Source organism: Aquila chrysaetos, chromosome 22 (assembly GCF_900496995.4).
Source record: "Aquila chrysaetos chrysaetos chromosome 22, bAquChr1.4, whole genome shotgun sequence".
Classification (NCBI taxonomy): domain Eukaryota; kingdom Metazoa; phylum Chordata; class Aves; order Accipitriformes; family Accipitridae; genus Aquila; species Aquila chrysaetos.
The window spans coordinates 5,670,853-5,694,254 of NC_044025.1; the positions used below are offsets into that span (position 1 = coordinate 5,670,853).

Sequence of the window (23,402 nt, forward strand, 5' to 3'; positions counted from 1 at the left end):
CATTTCCCAGCTACCAGCCTAATGAATTTCAAGGTTATATTACCAAGTGTAAGATATAATTTCTAGCCAACACCAGACAACAGAAATAAAACTTGTATAAGATGTCACACCATTTCTGGCACATAAAAAGCTGGAAACAAGTGTACACGACTACTTATTCCCCTCAATAAAGAAGAATATAAGATTAAAGCAAAACTCCTCCAAAGATTATTTCCAGCAGAAATCTGAAAACTGCAAATCTCAGTTTATTCAATCTTGCGAAATAAGGTTTTTTAAGAGTAAAGCCTCTTTTGGTAACCTGAACAATGAGCACATTTTCAAAATGAACTCTATCTCCTCTGACTCTCTGAAACTCTAAAAGCTGATTTGAGTGATTAAATGACAGCTGGAAGTTCTGAGGTATCTGGCACAGAATATAATTTTTAAGAATGCCTCAAAGTCCTGCCATTGCTAGTGTCTCAGTCATCACCCACTTTTCCATCATTTTTGGCTTCTCTTAATGGATTTTTTTTTTTTTTTTTAAGTTTATGTGATTTTATTTTTCTGGACATAGTATTTTTCGTGCAATTTTTGTTTCCATTAACTTAGACATACAGTCTCCACCATCTGCTGAGCATTGACAAAATACAGGACAAGTAAACTGAGCAGTAGAGCGTGTTTCTCCCACTTCGGGTAACACCCCTTAAGTACCTGTATAAATGTGAAGGAGAGCGTGACTCACAGGGGCTATGTGCATGTATATATGCATGTTCAATATGAGAGTCACCTATAAGCTATATAGTTCTCCAGGCTGGATATGAGCAATAACCAAACACATCTAGCAATATAAATATCTATTAAATAATATCTGCTGAATATTACTAATAGCAAAATATTATAATAGCCTCAAAATAGTTTAACAATGGGGTTATAAATAGTGGTTAGTGGTTTAAAAACAGAGATCGAATTATTTTCCTGATGAAAAAAGAAGTATTTGAAATAAATTTTTTTTTTTCCCTAAGCTAATGGCCACATACAAGATCAGTGCTATAAAGTCCATTATATTTGAGAATAAACTCATTTTTCAAAGACTCCTCAAACATATTCTTAACTGGCAAATTCAACAGTGAAAACGTTTTAACACAATAACCATTCTACAGGATGCTCGTAAATTTTTTTCTTTTCTATGGAATAATTCTGTCCCATTCTTTCAAAATTTTCTATCACATTACAGGTAAAAGTTTTAAGGTAATGATCACCTTAAAAAGTAAGGGCTGTAAGATTTTGAACATTTATGAAATAAAGACAATACTTACGTGTACCTATTTAATTACTAGCTCATCCTCTGCATATGTGTCATGTCTACTGGATCAATTTTCTGGAGCAGTGAAGCATGTAAGCATAGGTGTTAATCACCCTGTTTTTTGTAATGATTATTTTTTCTACCGGACAATAATATTTGTTTTACTGACAGCTGTCAGAATATTCCATTAAGATCTCCAGAGGATACAAAATGTACACTTCATCATGTGACATGCTGGGTAATGTAATATTTGAGCATAGTGATGCCTATCCAAAATGTGTGAGTAAATTTCACTTGTGCAATTCCATTACTTTTGTGGAAGAAACTTGGATATTCCAAGTTCAATTAGAAAACCACTGTTATTTTAATTTGCTTCATTACACAACTATTTTTTTATTTTTTTTAAATCAGATGTGTGTTGTGTTTATAAGTGGATATGCAATTTTATTTCCCGAAAACTTTACTATGCAGTTTTAATTCTATGCAAATTCCTTGATGAATTGATTGGCCCAATAATGCCTATGTGAGGCATAACAATTCTCTATAATGACATAGCAGAGCTATATGTTGCTCTGAGCCACTGATATTTAAGTACTCCCAAAGTGAGTACCAATGGCTTTTTTGGAGCTCTTCCAGTACTCAAAAAAGCAACCTAACTTTATTATCATTAAAAGCAATAGCATTATATTTCTTTTACTTGTCTCATCTTTGTGAAAATGTAACTCTTTTTTTCTCCTGGTGATTTAATTTTTATCAATATTGAATCTTAAACATCTCATGAAAAGGATTCAACAGTGATAAATGGAAGTGCAGGACTGTGAGGTTTGATTCTAAATTCAAAAACTTCTTCACAGTACTGTCTCTCTGTCTTGACTAAATATATAATGTTTGCAGCAGACCAGCCAATAAATCACTTTTATTTTAAGCTTAATTATCTATCCTTTTTTAAATCCTGTAAGCAAGCTTTTAACACTTTCAGCTAAAGAACTGTGGCATAAAAATTTCTGTAAAAATCCTAAGTTTTACATCAAGACAGCATAAAAACTATCCATATTCTGATATGGATCACTTGTAAAGTATAAGTGGTTTTAATATCCTTACTTCAAATTGCTTAGCAATGAAAATTCAGCTATAGAGCACATTCTTCTGTTGGTTTACATTTTGTAGTTGTGAAACAGAGATTGCCACATGAAAAAGTGCTAAAAGTAGCACTAGGCATCGAGTCAGTGGCTCAAACAAGATTTAAGAACAAATAAAAGCAGGAAAACAGTTTAATTGCCTGAATTTTGATGAAGAGGGTACAAACAAGGAACCATTAGAGAGCCTTTAGCCATCATCTAATAACAGAGATTAATAAAAAGCAGCTGGGAGAGCAGTAAGAAAATACGTTATCTTTAATTTTATGAAGCCTGTTAGAGCAGGCAGATTTGTGCCACAGGTTGTCCCGTATTTGAGCAATTTGCTGCATGTCTGCTCTAAACATTCCCCATTGCTGTGAATTTTACTCATGGGAATATTTAGCAACGTTCACACTTGTTATTTTACTATCAAATTAACAATGTCTCATATCTTCAACAGATTTCAAAATGCAAATTGAAGGTGGAGAAAGCATCAAATCTTATGCAAACATGTGTGTAGTTTCATACGGAGCTTGGCAATTTCTATAGGAACACGGTGGCGTGGCGAGCTGAGAATCCTGCTCTCATGGTTGGGTTGCTTTGGGAAGTACTAACTCCTTCCCATCTACGACATTTGCTCTCTGTTTGCTTTGCAGTGAGAAAATAAAAGCTTTTATCTGAAAAAAGGAACAGAAGTTACTCAGACTGAAGACTAGTGGGGGAGATACAGAGAGTTTTGGTGTTGGGAAGCATATTGGGGGGTTAGAAAAACTATAGAGAAGAAAGCTTTCTTTTTTCTTTTCTGTTAACTTATTTTTTTATTTTTATTTTTATTTTATTTTTCTGTTCTTTGATAACACTACACTTAAACCAAAATCTGAAATGATATAATTTCACTACAGTTTTCTCAAACTTTTTAGATGCTTTCTCATAAAACCACCTGAGAGCATTTTCTGGGAATTAGAAATAATTAAACAACAGAATTTTTGCACAGACTGAAACCTAATGGTCATATTTCTGTAGATCCTTTTAATATAACTCAGCAGGATAGAGCATTAATTCCTGAAAAGAACCAACTGCAATGTACTTTTTTGTTAATCAAATGAACATAACAGATTGGTTATTAAAAAGCAGTTCAAAATTAAGATTCCCAGAAAGATGTCAAAGTATTTAATGTATACATTTAAACACCTGGCTAAAAAAAACAAACCAAAACAAACCTCCAAACCAAACCACATGCATCCTCCCCTCCCCCTCAAAACCAAATGAACCCCAACCACCTAGAGAGAACAAACATCAAACCAGCTATCCAGAAACTGAATTTGGGTCTGCAGCCCCCTTAGGAATTTGGAAATTTGAATTGAATCTGCCTAATATATGAAGAAAATACTATTCTATAAAGCAACCTATACTATCCTATGAAGAAGCCACTGAATGGAAAGGCTGCTGATCCAGCAGGATCCATCAGTACTAATTTCCTCAAATAAATATAGATGTTAAAGATTAAGAAGCTGCTATCATCTGAAACAAACTTGACTGAAGTTTAACTTCCATGTTACCCAAAGCCAGCTATGCTGCTGTGGTTCTGCGTCTCAAGGAGCAATCTCTGTAGCTCCCCAGAATAAAACTGCCATGATAAAGAGCTGTGAAACAGTACCAGTTGCTTTGTGACAGCAGGATGTTAATGGAAATTGTTCCAAAAAAAGAAAATGAAACAAGACTCTCTAATGCATTTGTGTTTCTGATATGATCTCAGAGGAACTGAAGAATGAAGAATGTGGAATCTTTCCAGCTGTCTACAATAAAAAAAAGAAAAGAAAGAAGAAAGATATTTAGAACAACTGCTCTGTGGATGGAAAACAAGTGAACAAATAAGTTTTGTGGCCATCTATATACTTCTGGATGATGATTTCTAGTGATTTCTATTACATAACTTCTTTTTCTGTAAATGATTTGGAAGAAACAGCTGTGCTACGTGTGTGGATGAACTGGGCTTTAGTTGCTGACAGTACACTTTTGAAAGTTTGGTTTCTAGCCAGTCTCTTGAGTCTTTTCCTCAGATTCGTTTTATAAGTACAGTCCCTCACCAGCCTTTCTGCATTACCAGAACCACCAATTCTCAGTCTGTTCATACACATTGCTCTCCATAATCTCATCATGCTTTCAAGTCAGTCTCAAATCAGAAACTCAGTCTTGGAAATTCCTCCTTTTCTTCAAGGTGGTCTGGTTTTGTCTGCACCCTCTTCTCCAGCTGCGTAGAGCACTCGCAAGTATAACTGACTGGCCTTACTATGTCTACTAAGTTCAAGGATTTTAGAAGAAAAAGCTATTCTTTAACTGGTTTCTGCCTAGTGCCTGCTTCAGACCACAAGGAGACAAACTATTCATGAATATATAATTAAATTTTGCTACATTTTTAGCTGAAAAAGATAGAGGAGAAAGACAGAAGAGATTTGGAAAATGCAGAAACAGTAATTATTTCATTTTTGAAATGCTGAACCATTTCATTTGGAAGATTTTTTTGCATTTTTCATTTTGAGGATTTGCATCTGTTGGTGTTTGGGGTTTTTTTTCCACACTGAAAAAAAGTTAAACAAAAAGGTTGAAACTTAAAATGGAAAAAAACCCAACCCACATTTTGCTTTAGATTGAAGTAATTCATACTGCTCTTCCTAACCAAATTTGCAAATTGAAAAAGTCCAAATTTCTTCTTTCATTCCACATAAGCCTTACCAATTGCCTCTTTTGTTAGTTTGTTTGTTTGTTTTGTTTGGCCTCCATGTTACTCCCTTTTGGTTTTGTAGCAAGTTTTCAGCTACACTGGAGGTGAAGGTGCCAGGAGTTGATGAAACTTGTATCACAGGGTCACTAAGGATTTATATGCACTCCCAAACCATCCCAGTCCCAATCCTCATTCTCAGCACTTGATAGAATAATTCAAAGCCATCGTTTACCACTTGAGTCCTAACTCCCCAAACTCCCTTCTCTTGACTTTGTAAATTATGTTTTCAGAAACCCGGAGTGCACAAACTTACAAAGATTTTACACCTTTTCATGTTTGCTAGTCCCTATAACTGACAGATTTGTGTCAAGTGAAACAATTATCTACCTGTTTGTGGGAACAAATATTAACAAACATGCTCAAACACTGTGTTTTGTTAGGCAGAACATTTCACACTTCATTACATAACTGAGGAGTTAGCCTGGTGTTTGGTGTGCAAAATTCCCACTGATTCCAGTAGAAGCAGCGATCTGTGAAACCCCAAATAATTACCATGGCCTATACATTACAGACTTACTTAATTCAGTGTGCAATATTGAAGTCCAGATTTCTGAGGTCTCCCCAAATCATGTAAATTTGCAGTTGGGACTTCCCATTTCATTACATACTAACAACTGTCCCCCAGGTTTGTAGATTCAAGACCAAGAAGGATCTTTCAAAATAACAAGGTCATAAATCTTTTTCTTAGGGAGTACTAAGACAATACTGAACTTTCCTGTTATTACAAATGGAATTTTGGGGGCATGGTAGTTCACAGTAAGCCAGTCCCTTCTTTGGCAGATTTTGAAAGATCTAGCAGCACAGTAAGAGTCCCTAGCTTTTAGGGTTTTGGTATATATAGGCTTCTATACCCACACATTGCCTTTTATCATTTATAAAAGGTCATTCTCATTTTCCACAGTGTTCTAGTTACTGCTCCTAAATTAACAGAGCACCAAGGACAAGAAGCCTTCTCAAAACAATACAACTTCCGCACTATGTTGCCAATTCTCTTTCCTTTTGATTTACTAGGGGTTTTTTTCAGATACAGGATACGCAAGATAAGCACCAGCTATCACTACAATCATAAAGATGCTGTTATGCTTCTGCTTGTATGTATGCATTTATTTATTTATTTCACAAATCGTTAGACCTGACCTGAATAAAAGGAGAGAAAAGCTCAATTACTGAAAATCACACTGTTACAGCCCTATGATATCCAACACAAATGCATTAAATGGAAAGGAACTATTGTAAAGGAGCGACATGTCAGGCAATACCTTGGTGGGGCGAGGCAGGGACCGAAGAAGAGCTGAATGACAAATAGCACCCTACATAGATGAAAAAGGTCACCACAATAAAAGCAACCTAGGGAACTGGGAGCAAGTACGGCATTGCTACAGACTGGAAGAAAACACAGAATCCAAACAAACGGAACAGAGCGAGAGATGAAATTTCATTCACATGTGAATGCCAGAGATTGAGCTGTGGAAACATTTGGGGAGCTGACAAAATGGAACAGGATTCCCTCTATGCCTTGATGTCAAGTTATCTGAAAAAGTAAGCATTTACTCAGGCCAGTAATTAACTTTTACAAACATTCAAAGCCCTCAGCTTTTCTGTGTAAGAATCTGGCAGAAAAATAAATTACGTATATTTGTAATGTAATAAAGAAGGCAATATTGTTTTGTTGGTTAGCTTATGTGAGAAAAAATAACCTCTCATCTGTAGTTTTAGTAGGTAATTATTACAAACAATAGGATTACAAACAACAAAAGAACTGGTCAGTTCAAGACTTGCACTCAAACTCCTTCGGTTCCTGAATCTTTAGAGCGGCGTAGTACCAGCTCTACACAGGCAATATCAGAGCAGACATGATGCAAGTGAACAGCATCACCACAGACAGTACCAAGCTGAAATGCCATGCTCAGCTCTGAACGCATCCCACAACACCAAAGCCTCTGAACATTTGCTTGGCCTCCCAACATAAACCCCACGGTGTGCACCTCTATCATGCTCCCTCTATGGGAAATATTTGCAAACCTGCATCAAAATAAAGCAGCTGTTTAATGGAGGAACCATATACTTCTGTTACATTTCCACTGTAACAGTGGCTGCACAAGGTTACTAAAGTTGAAATTGTAATAAAGACAAAATCCTGGTCCACAAAAGCATGCATCAGCAAAACCCAGCAGAAGATGCAGTGATGCAAGCCAAGGAGTCCTCTTTACAATAGGCCTTAATGTGTTTGAGGAATTGGATTAGGAAGTAACAGGAGAGCATATTTTGCATGGATGAGCTGTATTTTCAGTGGACGGCTTCATCTGTAAAGCTATATGTGCAAACCCTCTTTGTGTACATACTCCGAGGGCAACAGGGCTGTTGAAGGTAAACAGAAAGGGAAAAATATTCAGAGTAAAATGACAGAGTTCAGGTTTCTTTCTGCTTATGCTGAAGGGATATAAAAGACATGCATGAGAGAACTCTCAGGCAGAGTCATGCACGAATGGTGAAAAAAAATATAGCAGTGAGAATAATTAATAACCACTGAGCGGTTTCTCCAGCAATGTGGTGAGTTCTCCATCTCCTGTACTTTTTAGAACAAGATTGAACATATTCTAAAGGAAAAAAAGTCCTAATTTCTATTGATTGAATCATGCTTTATATGAAGATAAACTCAGTTTCTAGAGATGATAATGTGATCAATAGATCTCATATATTTACAGATTTGCCTGATAAGATGCTAGTATTTATAAGCATATTAGAAATAGTTATTATTATATATGTAACACTATTCAAGTAATTCTATAACCAGGAATAATAATTAAGTGGTAGATAAACACACAATTTATCATTTAAATAAAGCAGGAGTGTATGGTTTTGTTCTATCAAAATCAGAAAATCCATAAGACAAGATATTGACTCAGAGGAAAAGTATCTCCTTGCCTTCAAGTGTTCATAACAGCACTTATTTGGATTTATAGGGAGAAAGAATGAAGCTATTAAACTTTTTGTTATTACAAAAGCAAGCAACCAAACAACCCAAAGAACTTCTTGTGTACAAATACTGCAAAGAATTCTGAAAAAATTAAAATCCTAAATTTTAGGTTCTCGATTTTATAGTCCATGAAGCACACATGGCTTACATATGCTTGTCTCCTCACTTTGAATTAGCTACCAAATTCTGTTGGTGACAGTTAAAAAACATGAAATGTTTTCTGAATGTTGCCTTTCCGCATAAACAGCAGCAGAATCCACTACGGAAGTTGTTAGGACTACATCAGTGCCAATGAAAAAGGAGATGTAGTTCAGAAGATTAAAAACTCTGTATCAAAAGACAAAATTATTAGAAAGCCTGAGAAATTCTTTCCACACAGCACAACTTACAGCTGAGACCATTAGCAAGAACAATTTTAGGCTTTTCTACACACAAAGGAAAAACACACAAACAGCATCTGGACTTAGCATATGAAAGGAGAAAAAAAAAAGCAAGCAAGCAAGCATTTTTCTGCTTATAATTGTAATGTCCACAGCGCCTTTCAGTTTTCGAGCAAGGTACCAAGCCTGGGCACCCATTTTCTTGGCACAACAGCATAGAGCAACAATATCTAGTCTTTAAGTTTCAAAAGCGTGACATTTATTGGTGATCCTCAACTAGCTCCTAGGAGATAAAACAAGGATCGGTAATGAGAAAAAACAAGGCCTGACTGGCCATAGTAACTAAGTTGTTTCACAACCATTATGGTAGATATCGGAAAACAGCAGAGTAACATGCTGGAGAAACGGAACCTTGGAAAGTTAGCACCCGCAGCTACTATGCTGTGCTGCTTTTATTGCTATAGAGGCTTCCAGTTCAACACATTTACAAGCCTTGAACTAAAATGATGTAAAAGCAGCTAAGAAAAACCTCTCCAGGTCTCAAAACCATGTGAGCTTAAGAAAAATACTGAAACAACAGAATTAGAATCTGTTCTCAATTCTATAGTTTTTTGTAATGCATTATTGTTTTTATTACCATAGAACCTTCTGTTTGAGATTTGTTTGTCTGTTACGATTATGAATTTATAAATTAATAAATACAATGTTTCTGCAACGTCTTAATATCTGGAATCACATCTTCTGGCTGAAATTCAGACATCTGCTGGCATCATCAACATATGCTACACAGATTAGCAGCAGCAATAATATCAGTAATAGTTGCAGCAACATGGAACTAATACTTAAGAAAAAGTACACCCTTCAGTTTCAATGGGAAAACATAGTCCATGCTGTTCCCTCAACTTCTAATTCCAGTCCAAAGCTCTAAAATTAGACCTAGTGCTCAAGAGATGTGACTGGCCATTAGAGAGATGCTCAAGAATGTGACTGGCCATTAAGGATTTAGAGAATTTAAGTATTAAAAACAAATTGGGGAAAAAAAAAAATCTATTCAAAGACCTTGCTGCTAAATAGGTGCACTGTTTAAAACAATATGTGTGGAAAGAGACTATTGCTTAAAACCTCAAAGCTAGGCCAGTCTTCATAGCATAAACACTAGAAACCAACAGGTTTTAGTTTCTATTCAATCTTATCTACTGTAATGGAGGAATCTTCATTGGACTTTGTCATCTGCTGAAGAGAAGTCTTTAAGAAATATAGGGTGGTTTATGCTCTTCAGCTACATTAAGTATTAAGGATAGAATACTTCAAATTAGCGTTGCTTTCTTCTACTTCTGGGGCAACCATGGGTGCCAAGGTAGATAAAGCCTGTAGCACTGAAATTCTCAATAATAATAACAACAACAACAGACCCAGAAACAAACATACATAATTTACTCTTAATTTTGAAATAAAAATTAAAATTATCAATCCACACTCTTTTGCACTGTTGTAAAATGCCATCAGAAAAAAGTTGCTTATGGTATTTCCCTGTGAACATATTAAATAGGAAGTACTGCTCCTCACCAAAATTGTATATACAGATGTAATACAGCGCTGCCTTTCAGAGGCAGATATTAGAAAGTACATAAAATAATTTAGAAAAACCAACCCTGGAACCTTAACTGATTTTAACTGTCGCTGATCCAAGCATAACCTAGCAAAGTCTAAAATGAAACATTCTGAAAGAGGTTTCAGAAAGAGATGCCACTGAAATCTTAACAAATGTATACAGCAGTTAGGACAGAAAAGTAAAGGTGTAGAAGGCCAAAACTTTTCTTTCGGATTACTATTCCTCCCTACGTAATCTCAGAAGTCGTGCACAGAGACCAAAATAAACAAAACCCAAAGTAAACAAACACCAGAGCAACAACAAAAGTAAACCAACACCCCTTCTCCCTGCCCCAATTGCAATATTGACAAGGAGAGGAAGATTTCAATTCCAATGAAACAGTTTAGAACAAGGACTTCCAAATGCAGGGGGGAATAAATCTTTCTGCAAAATAAAAAATAAATATTGATCAAGCATTCTATGCTCATTTTCTGTGTAATTGTGTGGGCAAGATCTCTACCACCTGCAATGACAGTATATGAGCAAGACAAGTTTGATGGCACCATACTGTGGGGATTGAGAAAGAATGCCCACGGACTTCGAGTCACCATGAGAAAGTTACTTTGAATCTGAGCAGAATTAAATCTCACCATTTTAATAGTCAACACTGGGAAACTACAAAACTCTGAGAGTGTAGAGTGCGGACTGGAGTGATCTGTACCTTCTGTTGGGGCTGCACAAGGAGCTAACACAAACCTACTCACTAAGTCCTGGCCAGCCTGGTGCCATATAAAGAACCTGTAGGTCTTCCACACCTCTAAAACCTACTAACTGCTGAAGCTGTTACAGTGGAGGGTTTTGAGTATTTCCAAGGATGCCGACTTTACGGCCTTTCTAGGCAAACTGTTCCAGTGCTTGATCTCCTCCACGGTAAAAAAAAGTTTCTTCTTATGTTTAAACTGAATTTTCTATACTTCGACTTACGGCCATTGCCTCTTTTCTGTCAGTGGGCACCACTGAGAAGAGCCTGTCTCCCTTGTCATTACTCTGCCCCATCGGGATAAGATCCCCCTGAGCCTCTTCTTCTCCAGGTATATATCCTCTATACCTATATCTCCTCTATACCTCTCCTGGTATATTAGATGTGGCCTTTCACTGGACATGCTCCAGTAAGTCCATGTCTCTCTTGCACTGGGGAGCCCAGCACTGCACCCAGCACTCCCAATGTGCCTCACCAGTGCCGAGCAGAGGAGAAGGATCACCTCCCTTGACCCGATGGCAGTGCTTGCCTACTGCAGCCCAGGGTGCTGCTGGCCACCTTTGCCCCAGGGCACATTGCTGGCTCATGGTCAACCCGTCGTCCCCCCGGATCCCCAGGTGCACTTCTGCATAGCTGGTTCCCAGCTGGTCAGCCCCAGCACATACTGGTACAGGGGGTTATTCCTCCCCGGGTGCAGGAATTTGTATTTCCCTTGGTCGAAGTCCATGAGATTGCTGTCAGAATGTGTAATGCTCTGCATCGAGCCTGGTTAATTGTGGAACAGTTCATCCAGCAACCCAGCAACTGGATATCATGCTGGGACAGTTATGCATGCCTAGGTTTCTTATCTACAGTTTAAACCCATGTCTTTCTGGCAATAAGATGAAGGTGCTACCTGCTGAGATACCCAAACTCTTTTATTTAGTCTCTTAAAGAAGCCAAAGTCAATCCTTTATGAAGAAGAAAAAAAAAAAAAAAAGGAAAAAAAAAAAAGGAAAAAAAGAAAAAGAAAAAAAAAGAAAAAAAAAAAAAAAAGAGCTATGGATCCTAGATTTTTGTTGTTGCTACTTTATTTTCTACCATGTAAGTTGGCAGATACAGAAACTACTTTCTCCATTCAGTAGGGAGTAATACTTAATCATCTGAAGGAGATGTAATTATTTTTCCATAGGATTCATTTATTTCTTAAAGATTACTATCTTCTATATAGGTTTGCATTACAGACTAGAAACTGGAAATATGTTTACTTGATGCCAGACTGTAGAGGGTTATAAACCATACACTTCCAAGCACTCCCAGTAGAAGATCTCAAATAAGGCTTCTAGCTACAGTGCATTAATGAAAGTTCTGGCTGCTTTCAGAAAAAAAGATTTTTACATACTGGATTAAACTGCTTTAGGTAGTGGTAGTAATTATACATTAATAATAATTAAATCCTATAGACAGGTAATATACGTTGAATGGAGGAGATCCTTCTAGATATTTATACTGGATATAATGAATATTGATATTTTACATATTACCACCACATAATTACCACAAACTAAGGTCATAAGCATAAGGAGTCTTATTCTTTTTTTCAACTCTAACTCACAGACAACATTAAACAACAAGAATTATTTCATTCAAGACACCCTATTTCTCCATTCCTCTCTCCCTGCTGCCAGTAACTGCTTGTGAAAAAAATCAAAGCAAACCCTGTCTTCTAAGCAGCATCCAAACTACTCTGTGGGCAAATATTGTTACATTGAGCCAAATACTTTGTTATTACTGTCTCTGAGCCAAGAAGACATGTTAAGGCTGAAAAAACAAGCATGACCTCCCTTCCAGTTAAACTTCAGTAACTTCCTGGGCATCATGACAATATCTAATCCACAGTTTAGAATTTTCCCAAGATCGAAATATTCCAAAAATCATTCTGAATCTACTTTCTCATTGTTAGAATGGTTGAAGATGATGAATGTATCCAATTAAGGATCTGTTATATCAAAAACAATTGTGTGAGTAGGTATATCCTAGGTGTTTCACTCATGTTGAAAAACAAACAAACAGGTTTTTTTGTTGGGATGCCAGAGTTTGGTTTAATAGGACTAAATCTTACATAAAAAAGTAAAAGCAAAGGTGCTGGCAACAAAAACCCCCAAACCCTTATCTTTTTTTTCCATGTAAGCCTGGAAAACAGCCTGTTATATTGTATTATGATTGAAGCCATTAAAGTGGCATTCCAACAAGATGAGTCACTTTATATTACCAGAAAGAAAATACATACAATGTATACAGGAAGAAGAAATGAGCCTATTCCTCCTGTTAGCTGTAAGAAACCATCCTGGAAAATGGTGTGGCAGGAACTGACCTTCTTTTAAAAGGTGTGTGTGTGGGGGGGGGGGAATCCACTAACTTTTCATGGATAAAAGGTCTCATTTCCTTCTATAATATTTGTGTTTTTCAAAATACTATCAGCAGGTGCACCGGTTTTCAAAAACCTCTTGTCCTTCATCACATATAATTGTGCTGCATATTATATTAAGAAGTACAAGCAGAGGAATGTAAGTGATGGGAGTTCAATTAAAAACAGCATAATATCTGTTGCATAGAAAATGATTCTGCAACTGAAATCAGGTTCTAATGAAAGAAAAAAGGAATACATTTTCACATATTTTTAATTACATAGAATTTCCTCAAACATGATTTTTAATAATATATTCCATTAGGTTAACATCATATTTAAAGAAAGTGCATTTTCTGATTTCATTTTAAGTCTGATTTTGAGCAATTATTGTGTCATTGTTCTGCAGCAGAAAGGTTGAATTCATTTACTGTGTGGTTATGCTAGTTATGATTGATGTCGCTTCTCCAAATGATAAACCAATCACCCCGATGATGTAATGTCATTTTAAGAGTGCTATAATCACATTTCTCTCAAACTGGAAGCTCTGATGAGTTCTAACAAAGATTTATTGTAGATTAAAGGCCTTCATAATATCAACAATAGATTGCTCATTTGATGGAAGATTTGATTAGGTAATTTTTTTAGGCAAATGAGTTTTCCAGATATATCAAGAATGGCTATTGTGAAGGGCACAGGGCAGTACATGTGGATGACTATCACCTCATATCCAAGAAGACTCATCTTAAACTTGTTGAGGAGCTATTCTGTAATTGTAGAGGTTGAAGCAAGCATAAGTGTACAATCAGGCAAACAAGAGGACACTCATATAATGTAATCAGTACGAGATTTCTCCAAATATTTCATCTTCAGCATGTACTTTGAAGACTGTGATAGAAATGTTTAAAGAACCACCTAGAAAGTGCTAGCAAATATTTATTAATGATCAAAGATTACCTGGAAACTAAGTCTTAAATCTAAGTATCTTCAAATCTTCCTTTTTAACGCAATCCCAAATTTAAACAAATATTTAAATTTGTTTACTCTCTCCAAAATGTCTGGATCTATATTCCTAAGTTTCCATAGGAACTAAAATAGATTTTTTAAAATATTTAAAAAAAAAAAAAAAATCAAAGCATGGTCTATGTTTCCGTATCATGTAGATGGTAAAAGCTACCCTAAAAATCTTTCAAGAAAAAGGATGAGCCACAAAAAAACAGGCAAGCTTTTCCAATTCAAGGTATATGTCACTATCTGTGGTATTTTCTTATTAACTCTCTAAAGGAAGCATTGTGAGAACAACAGAAAAAAACTACATCACTAGAAAATGCTTATTAGTTTCCAGAGGATGTATTAAGTCCAGAAGAGCTCAGTGGTGATCAAACAATTATGCATGTGTCTATGGTAAAAAAAAAAATCCAAACCAAAACAAACAAGGACCGCTGTTTCTTATATGCCGAAAATTAAAAGTCATTATATATTTTATGACTGTACATTAAAGAAGGAAATGGAATATTTGGGGGAAAAAATATTAAAACTTAGAATGAACAAATCAGCCATTCATAAACAAATCAAAGCATATCTGAGCATGCCAAAAAGGTTCCTTGGGTCAGTCCCCAGTCACAAGTGTAAAACACAAAGCTTTTAAGGATATAAAGAAACAATTATTATTATTTAAAATGAAACATAAAGAGCTAGAGCTCTTCCATCAAATTTTCAGATGTTGTTTTACTGCACCTTCCTTCACTTGGCTTCGTAAGAAAAGCCATGCTCGTTCACTCAGTCTCCAACAGCGGCTATAAATACCAAGTACCAAGTATTCAAGTATCCTCCAAGTCTCTTTTTTTTAGTTTACATCCCCTGACCTTGATTTTCTTCAACTTAGCAACCTGCATTGCATCTCTCTTCCATTTACTTTTCCCGTTCCCCTTTAAACCCTCATAAATTGTTTGATCCACCACTTCCTTTAGACAATGTTATCTCTTTTGTTCTTTATTCCTTTCTTCAGGTGTCAACATTCACCTGTTCCTGAGCTCTGAGATGAAGCTTGCACGCCCCCAACAACCCACTCCTGATTGGTAATGGTCCATAACCAGTGTACCAGAGCTGCTTTTTCTATGAATATCACTTTATGTTTCTCTGCCCTGAATTTCCTCTGTCATTTTATTGCCCTCTTAATTGGTCTCACAAGGTCCTTTTGTGATTCTTCGCAGCCCAATCTTGTCCTTAGCACCCTGCCATCAGCTACCTTTCTTACCCCACAGCTCACCGTCTTCTCCAAGTATCTTCATGTCCCATGAAAATTCACTGGGGAGCTCCAACTTCTGCTTACCGTCTTTCAAATAACTACTTACCATGCAGGGACCTTCCCTCTTACCCTGTGTTAGTTTAGTTTCCTTAAAAGCATCTAGTGACAAATTTTGCTGAGACCCTTTTGAAAATACAAAGACCCTTCATCAACTAGATCACCCTTATTCAGAAATGGCTGACTCCTTCAAAGAACTCTTAAATGTTTCTAAGGCAGGACTACCCTTTACAGAAGTATACTGACTCATCAAAGACAGATCACATCCACTTTTTTTTTTTTTTTTTAATTTCGATGGTTTCCACTGAGTTGCCCATTACAGATTTTGAGGTGTGCTGCTCCCCAGATGTCCCTGAATATCTTAAAAAAAAAAACAAACCACCAACAAAAAACCAACGTAAAAACTGGTATCATTTTCCACCCTCAAACCTCAAGTAGCAAGGAAGCATGCTCAATCTCTGAATTATTATTTCTTTGTGTAATTATATTTTAACGTAACTGAATGGATCAAAGGGTTAAAGGATAATTCAGGACAGAAGGAACCCCAGGAGGTCCCTAGTCCAGCCTCCTGCCAAGCAAGGGCAGCTCTGAGGTCAGACCAAGTGGCTCAGGAATTTAACCAACCTGTTCTTGAAAAGCACCGAGGACAGAGACTGCACAGGCTCTCTGGGCAACCTGTTCTAATCCAATGCTGAGGGCAAAAGTTTCACCTTATAGCCACTTGAATCTTATGTTTCAACTTCTGTTCATTGTCTCATCCTCCCCCCATGCACCACCAGCCACTATGTAAAGGGCATCGTTCAAGTGTACTCTATGCACCCACAAAAGCCAAAAGTTCTACACCACCTCGTATCTCCAATACTGTTCAGATCTGTATTGTTACAGAGAAGAGCGACTTTGAACAGATCGGAAACTGCATATAAGATATAAACTTATAGTGTTTAGTTAAATAGACAGGAACTGCACAACAGATATCTATGTTAACAAAAAAAAAAAAAAAAGGAAAAGAAATAAGGAGCTATAACAGCCTTCTTTTGTTTTGCCTGTATTTCTAAAAAAGGATTGCATCTTCATTCCTCAATTTTTGGCTGTCAAAATGAAAAGTCAGCATCTGTTAATAAAAAAAAAAAAAAAGAAAAAAGAAAAGAAAGAAAATGCTAAGCACTACAGATTATATGACTGATAGCAGAGCTGCAAATGTTTTAAAACAGTGGCCTGAAAGACAAGAATTAATTTGCTGAAAAATAGCAGTATCTTAGTTAAAAGTGACATTGGGAGTATAGAATCAGACAGATTCTGAAACAAGAACAGACACAGAATGGCAGAAGCAACACACGTTTTTAGATACAGAACCTCATCACCTACATGAGGTATTGGACTAGCGTATGCGGAAAAAAGAACCATTGTGCATACCCCTCTCTCTTACGAGATCCATCAAGGAGCAGGAAACCTACTTCGAAAAATAAAACTCTCTGATGACAAGAATTCAATAATATTTTTTACAGTACTTATAACACTCCTAAAACTAGAAAGCTCTCTGTAGTAAGATGAAGGAAAAACATATATGATGTATGGTGTTTCCAGAAAAGCTTCCATGAAATAAAACCGTAAGATTTTTGTTTGCCTCATTTCCATAGACGCTCTCAATTTTGTGGTGATGCAAGAACACATTTGCAAAAAAAAAAAAAAAAAAAAGCATAAAACCGGCACAAACATGTCACAAACAAACTCCATATGTTTGCAATTTTCTTACCACTGCTGGAAGCCTGCTGTGGCCCTGAACACGCTCTTAGCAGATATGAATTAGGAGAGAACTCCTCATCAGGATTGGTGTCCATGATTTGATGGGACGTATTGCTGTCTAGCAATGGCATCTGGCAGCTAACTGGTGGAGGATTATGAGAACTGGGCAGCTGAGCAGATGGGAGAAGGCTAGACGAGGATGTAGGTGGAATGGGACGACCTGGGAAAGAGGACACAGGGATCAAAGATCAGCAATGAATGTAACGAAAAAACCAAACAGCCAAGTAATTGCAGTGTAACTGTCCATCGTTACATATGGTTACCGCTGCGCAGAGCCACAAGATCTCTCCACTAGTACGAACTTGTCCCTTTGTATCATATTCAAGGCATTGTGAGCAGCTATGTTGTGAACTCATTCCAAAAATCTCTCCGCAGCATCAGCTTGTAACTCATCAGATGAACAGACGCTGGGGGAATGAGAGGAACCGCACACCACCGGACCGGCAGCACTCCGTTCTGCGTGGGCACTGACACACACAGCAGCCAAACGCTGCAAGGCCCCAAGCTGCATTCTCAGATGCTGCAAAATGCAAGTGCATCAGCTATGTATTTTACCAGAACAATTTTCACAGAAATAGTTTTTTTGGCTAAATAAGACCAATGAGAAAGGGGGCTATAATGAATTGATTCCTGGGATTACAACACATGTCTGTAATCATCTCTTAAAATAATGGTGGTGGTCTGATTTTTTCTTTCTTTCTTTCTTTCTTTCTTTATTTATTTTAACCAGGGAAATTGCTCCACTACAGGAATCTATTAGAGGCATGTAACAAGAACCATATGAAGGCGATCTCCAAGCTAAGGTTCCTCCTGTATTGTTGCAGATCTTTCCAAAACCCACAGACAGATGTGGCAGGAAGCACAGGGGACAGCAGGACTGAAAGGGAATTACGCCATTTGTAGGGACGGGCTAACCTGGAATATGGGTTGGAAACTCTTAAGCTTTTCTGTCCTTTCACTCTCATTTCTTTTGGCACTGGTGCTGTAGGGGGAGAGTTTCCCACCTAGCTCACCAGACAGATTAATTTCAACTCTGAAACCCGATCCTTAATGTGTAGGATATACCTCAGCCCACTGTAACAATGTATTTTTGGTCAGCTAAACCACTGGCACTAAGTCAACAAAAAAACCCATTCATACTTATTTATTCTTTGCTTTTGTGAACTTTCCTCTCATAACTTTATATCAATCCATTCCATCAAATGCACACAGATGAAGACAGGTTTTGGCGGTTTTTTTGCATTGCCCATTAGAATATGACCAGTTATAGGGATGAGTGGAAGAAGAGAAACATGCATTCTGATCTCTGCAAGTTTATCTAGTGCATTGGAGAAATTGTTCATGAATAATTTATACATAGGAAAATATGACCTCTGTGATACTGCCAAAGTCTGTGAGGCACAGAGAGATCTGCTGCGTGCTAGCTACAAATGTTAAAACGCAGCAAAACTACACAAAATGGCGATCCTTATTTCCATTGTTCTTAATGGAAGAGTAGCAGAGCAAATACACACTGGCTTTCTCATTAGTTACATCTTCATTTTGGGGCTCAAGAACCCCCCACTTTATACAAATTATGTTAAGATTTATACCATTAGCTAATATTCTGGAGTCACACATCAAATTCCAACAGAGGAAAAAAAAAAAAGAAAATCAAGAAAATGAAAAAATTCAGGCCATCACATCTAAATTAGATTTGGGGAACAGCAATCAACCAAAGATACCCATAGATACTAAAAAAAACCCCAAAACCAAAGCTCCCCACCTTTCACTGCATGGTACCAGCAAGTAGCATGAGCTACTTTCTTACCTTCAAAAAGTTGGGAACAAAATAAGTACCTGGAGATAGGCAAGTAACTATTATGCTTATTTTTTATTATATTTTTAGCACTGGATAAATTGATGATAAGACTAAATGACCAAGTTATATGATAGAAATGGGTTTAAGCTACTCCATAGGAACCCCATTTGCCGTCTTTTATGCTAAAGAAAATTCAATGTGCATTGAATATTTTCATTGTGGACTTGCATTTATGAGGAAATAATTCTAATATTGATGATAGGAATAATTACCGTTATTATTCATGATTATGCTATTCTTATGAAATACTACAGTGAATATCCTAGACATTCAAGGGAAGTGATTGAGCAAAACCAGTTTCTAATTATTTCTTTGCAATGTGTTGGAAACAAGCAGAGAGGCTGAGGTTTGACACACCTCAGACAGGAATGTGACACTGTGCCCATTGTGTCCATTCAATTTTCACAAATTCTGGCTCTGCTTCAACATTATGAAGTTAAAAGAAGCAGCTTTATAAATTCAAAATCTGCATTTGTTGTATCACATGGAAATATATTAGTGTATTATAAAAATGTTGGACGTGTGAGGTTATGAGATGAAGGGAAAAAGATGTTTCCTTCTGTGTAAATTGCATATGGTATTTCAGAGAAATGTAAGTACCTTTTTGCAGAATACATCGAGAGAAACAAAAACCCAAGAATTATTTTGCCAGGAAAGCTAATCACATTGTTACCTTCATGAAATAATACAGCCCAAGTCCCTGAAGACAAGGTAAAATGTCTAATTACTACAGCTCTGTTTGTAGCTTAGAGGAAACAGAAGGTATCAGGTTGTTAAAACGTTGCATTATTTTGGTGGGAAGTTGGCTCCTGAGGAAGATTTGTTCATAAGCACATGTTAATTGAAAAACATAGATGTCTGTGAGCCACAGAACCTATTGCCAATCCGTCCTGTGGTTAAATTTCCTAATAAGCTGCCAAATTTGATTAAAACTTTTCTTGTGGTTGGGGCATTCCTGATCTTTCTGTCAAGTTGATTTTTGGCATCTACTAAACACTAAACTCCCACTACAACCTTTCCCTCTACAGCAGTGGGGCTCTAGTAGAGTGTCTTCTCTCTATGTGGCTCTCCACCCCCAGCCCCTGAAACACACAGAATATCTTAAGACACCCAACCTTTTGTAAAATTTGGTGGGAAGTGAGTTGAAAAATTACTGAAGAGGAACAGAAAGAGACACTATTAAGCTTTGTTGCCTTAGGATATGAATCTAAAGGGTAACTGTCTGCAGCACCACAGTCAAGAGAATGGTTGTGAAACTACTGAAGAGAATTGAATGTATGCAGTTAGGCTATAAAGAATATGATAAATGCAATTTATTTGTTACTATATACTTTTAAGTTAGAAATAACGGGTTAGAAATAAAGCTTCTGTGAATAAGTTTTTTATCTAGTTGTGCATTGACAGAAACCCTATGTAATGGATACTTACTTCTATTGACAGCAATAATATAATTGTGTAACATACCCAAAGAAACATAAGATGGATACAAATGCTAGAAAGGGAAACCAAAGTCTTAAAGCTGATATATTACAATTTCAATAGTAAAAGTTAATAGTAGTTCTTCTTCCAATATCTGTTCATATGCATGTTCCTACTGCATATACTCATGCATGGCAAAGACTTATACAGATACTGAACAGTATTTGTAAGGCATTTTTCAAAAAAAGCAAGCAGTCAAGAACAAAAAAACCTTCCCCCCTCATTACTTTCTCCTGTCATTTGACTTATCTTACTCCTTAGAATGAAGGAAGAAACTTAGTAACTTTCCTTCTGGAGGGCATTCTGATTTGGGATAGCTTTGGGCTTCCATGCCACACAGCACCTCATTCTGCAAGGGCCTTTTTTACTCTCTTATCACTTATATTCCTTTTTTCCCCCTAAGTTTATATAGCAGACAGCACAGACTTATTATTTCTTTTTTTTCTTTCCTTTATTTTTTTTTTCCTCCCAGCTTCACATCTTTCATCATCATCCCAGGAACTTCTATGAAACTATTCCTCAATTACTGTTATACTTTAAGTCCCTAAGGCTTAAAATCTGCTGTAGAATCTACATTCAAAAATTGGGCCACACGTGTAGCCGGTAATGATGCCACAGCTCTGCAACCATCCTCAGGAAGACATCCACAAAAGCTGAGGATGCAGATCAGACATTGGTGTGAGGAAATCCTTTAATCTCCTTGTTAAGGACAGCTTCGCAGCCAGACAGAGATTGAACAAGGCACAAGCTTATCAGCGTGAGCCTGCCACGTGTGGTCATGGTATAACATGGCAATGGGGTGACGGAGAAGACTGTCTCAAGCCCAGACACTTACAAGATAGCTAAGAAGAGTTATGTTCATCTTACTCACAATAACACATTTGGGAAAGAGGCACTCTGGTTGCTCTTAGCCTAAAAGACCAAAACCCAACACCAGGGGAAAAAGGGGAAGGAAGAAGGAAAAAAAAAAACCAAAACAAAACAAACACTGCCTGCAATTGCTAATTGCTCTAGCATTAATATACATAAATAAGAGACACAATCAAGAGGAGAAGCAAGCTGCTTATTAGTTACTGAAGGATTTTTGAGATGCACTTTCCATACTCTCCCTTCTCGCCGCTCCTGCAAAGGACCTATGGAATTTTGTGGCTGAATAAAGCCCCTATGTGTGTGAAACCCTGGCCTCTATATTCCACCATGGTGCATAATAGGAAGCAGGGAACAACCATGAAAACCCCCACCCCAGAATTTAAGAATTTTGACACGTGAGCAGGGACTGTGTAAATATGCATTACAAAAATACATCTTGAAGAGCTGTTAAGTAACCTTTCAGCTAACTGTAATATAGTATAGTATTACTACCTAACAACATGTAAAAACATAATTGTATATTTATTTACAGAAATATTTATATATTTCAATATATTTACCCACACACGTTTAGACAGATATACATAATATCCAGAAAATAACATTATTTTAAGAGGTCTAAAGGATCAATCCAGGCTCCTTAAGTAGCCATTTTGCCATTAACTTTGTTGGGGAAGATCACAACCTGTACGTTGCCATCCCCAACTCCTAAGTTACCCATTTCAATGTAAAACTTATGTCATTAGAAAATAGCTGAATCCCAGGGGCAATAAATACAGATCTCAAAGCTTATTGTACCTGCAAAAGAATTCTCAAGCTTTTCCCATCATGAGAGTCTCACTTCTAAGTTTAGCACATGTAGCAAAAATCTGTGTAGATTGTTCAACTCCATGCATTTTCAGCATGTCACACTGAGAATTTCACATACCTAAACAGCATATCTTCATTGTTAAGTTGCATTTATGAAGGCATCTTCCTATGTGTAGAGGCTTTTATAAGCAAAATCAAGTTTCAATAGCTTTAAACACCCCGCAATCTTCATAATCAAGGTTATGATATAACTATTTTGTACTTCTCTAAGTTGGCTACCTGCTATTCATGAAGAAAATGAACATAAACGATCTATAATAACTACAGTTAGTCACACAATACCAATAAAGCCACTTCAGTCTTTGTTCTATGGCTCTGGTCATAAGGACCAGGACTCACATAGAAAAGATACACACAAGCAAAAACTCACTGTGCAATCCTCAACACATTAGATTGCAGAAAGAAGGGAAACTTTAAGATAACTGGTTTTTTGGGGGGGTTGTTGTTGTTTTTCTTTAAACAATGGTTTGGAAGATTTAGTAACATTCACTTTAAGATAACTGTTTTGTTCTTTTTTTAAACAACTGTTTGGAAGATGTAGTAATATTCAAGTATTAATGCAGGAAGCTAGGGAAGTAAAAAGTGAAAGGAGATGAGTTGTTTCTCCATAACTGATGCCATCGGAACAGAAACTGTGAAACACTTAATTGGCAATTAAGATTTTGACATTTACTGATTGAAGCTGATATTCATGTTACACCAATACAAAGTATAGTACCCTATATAAAGTAATCCCATAAAATTATGTTAGTGACTTAAATGACGGACAGTATCATTAACAGCAGTTGCTGTGTTGCTCATATTTACTAAAATTGTAGAAGGAAGGCTATCTAGTAATGGCATTGGCTGGACATTAACTAGAGATGATAAAAGAGAAGGATCAGATATCCTCCTCCTTTGCTTTCTTACTTCGGGAAACAGCTGGAAAGCCGAACGGG

General features: G+C 36.8%; 1 protein-coding gene across 6 annotated transcripts in view; it reads right to left on the bottom strand.

Moving 5' to 3' along the window:
- TENM2 (teneurin transmembrane protein 2) overlaps window positions 1–23,402 on the bottom strand; it is a 715,493-nt gene that overhangs the window by 223,099 nt on the left and 468,992 nt on the right. For all 6 annotated transcript variants that reach the window (XM_029997792.1, XM_029997790.1, XM_029997793.1 and 3 more), the window contains one exon: window positions 17,335–17,544. In XM_029997792.1, the coding sequence (XP_029853652.1) occupies window positions 17,335–17,544 (210 nt within the window). The remainder of the gene's footprint in view (window positions 1–17,334; window positions 17,545–23,402) is intronic.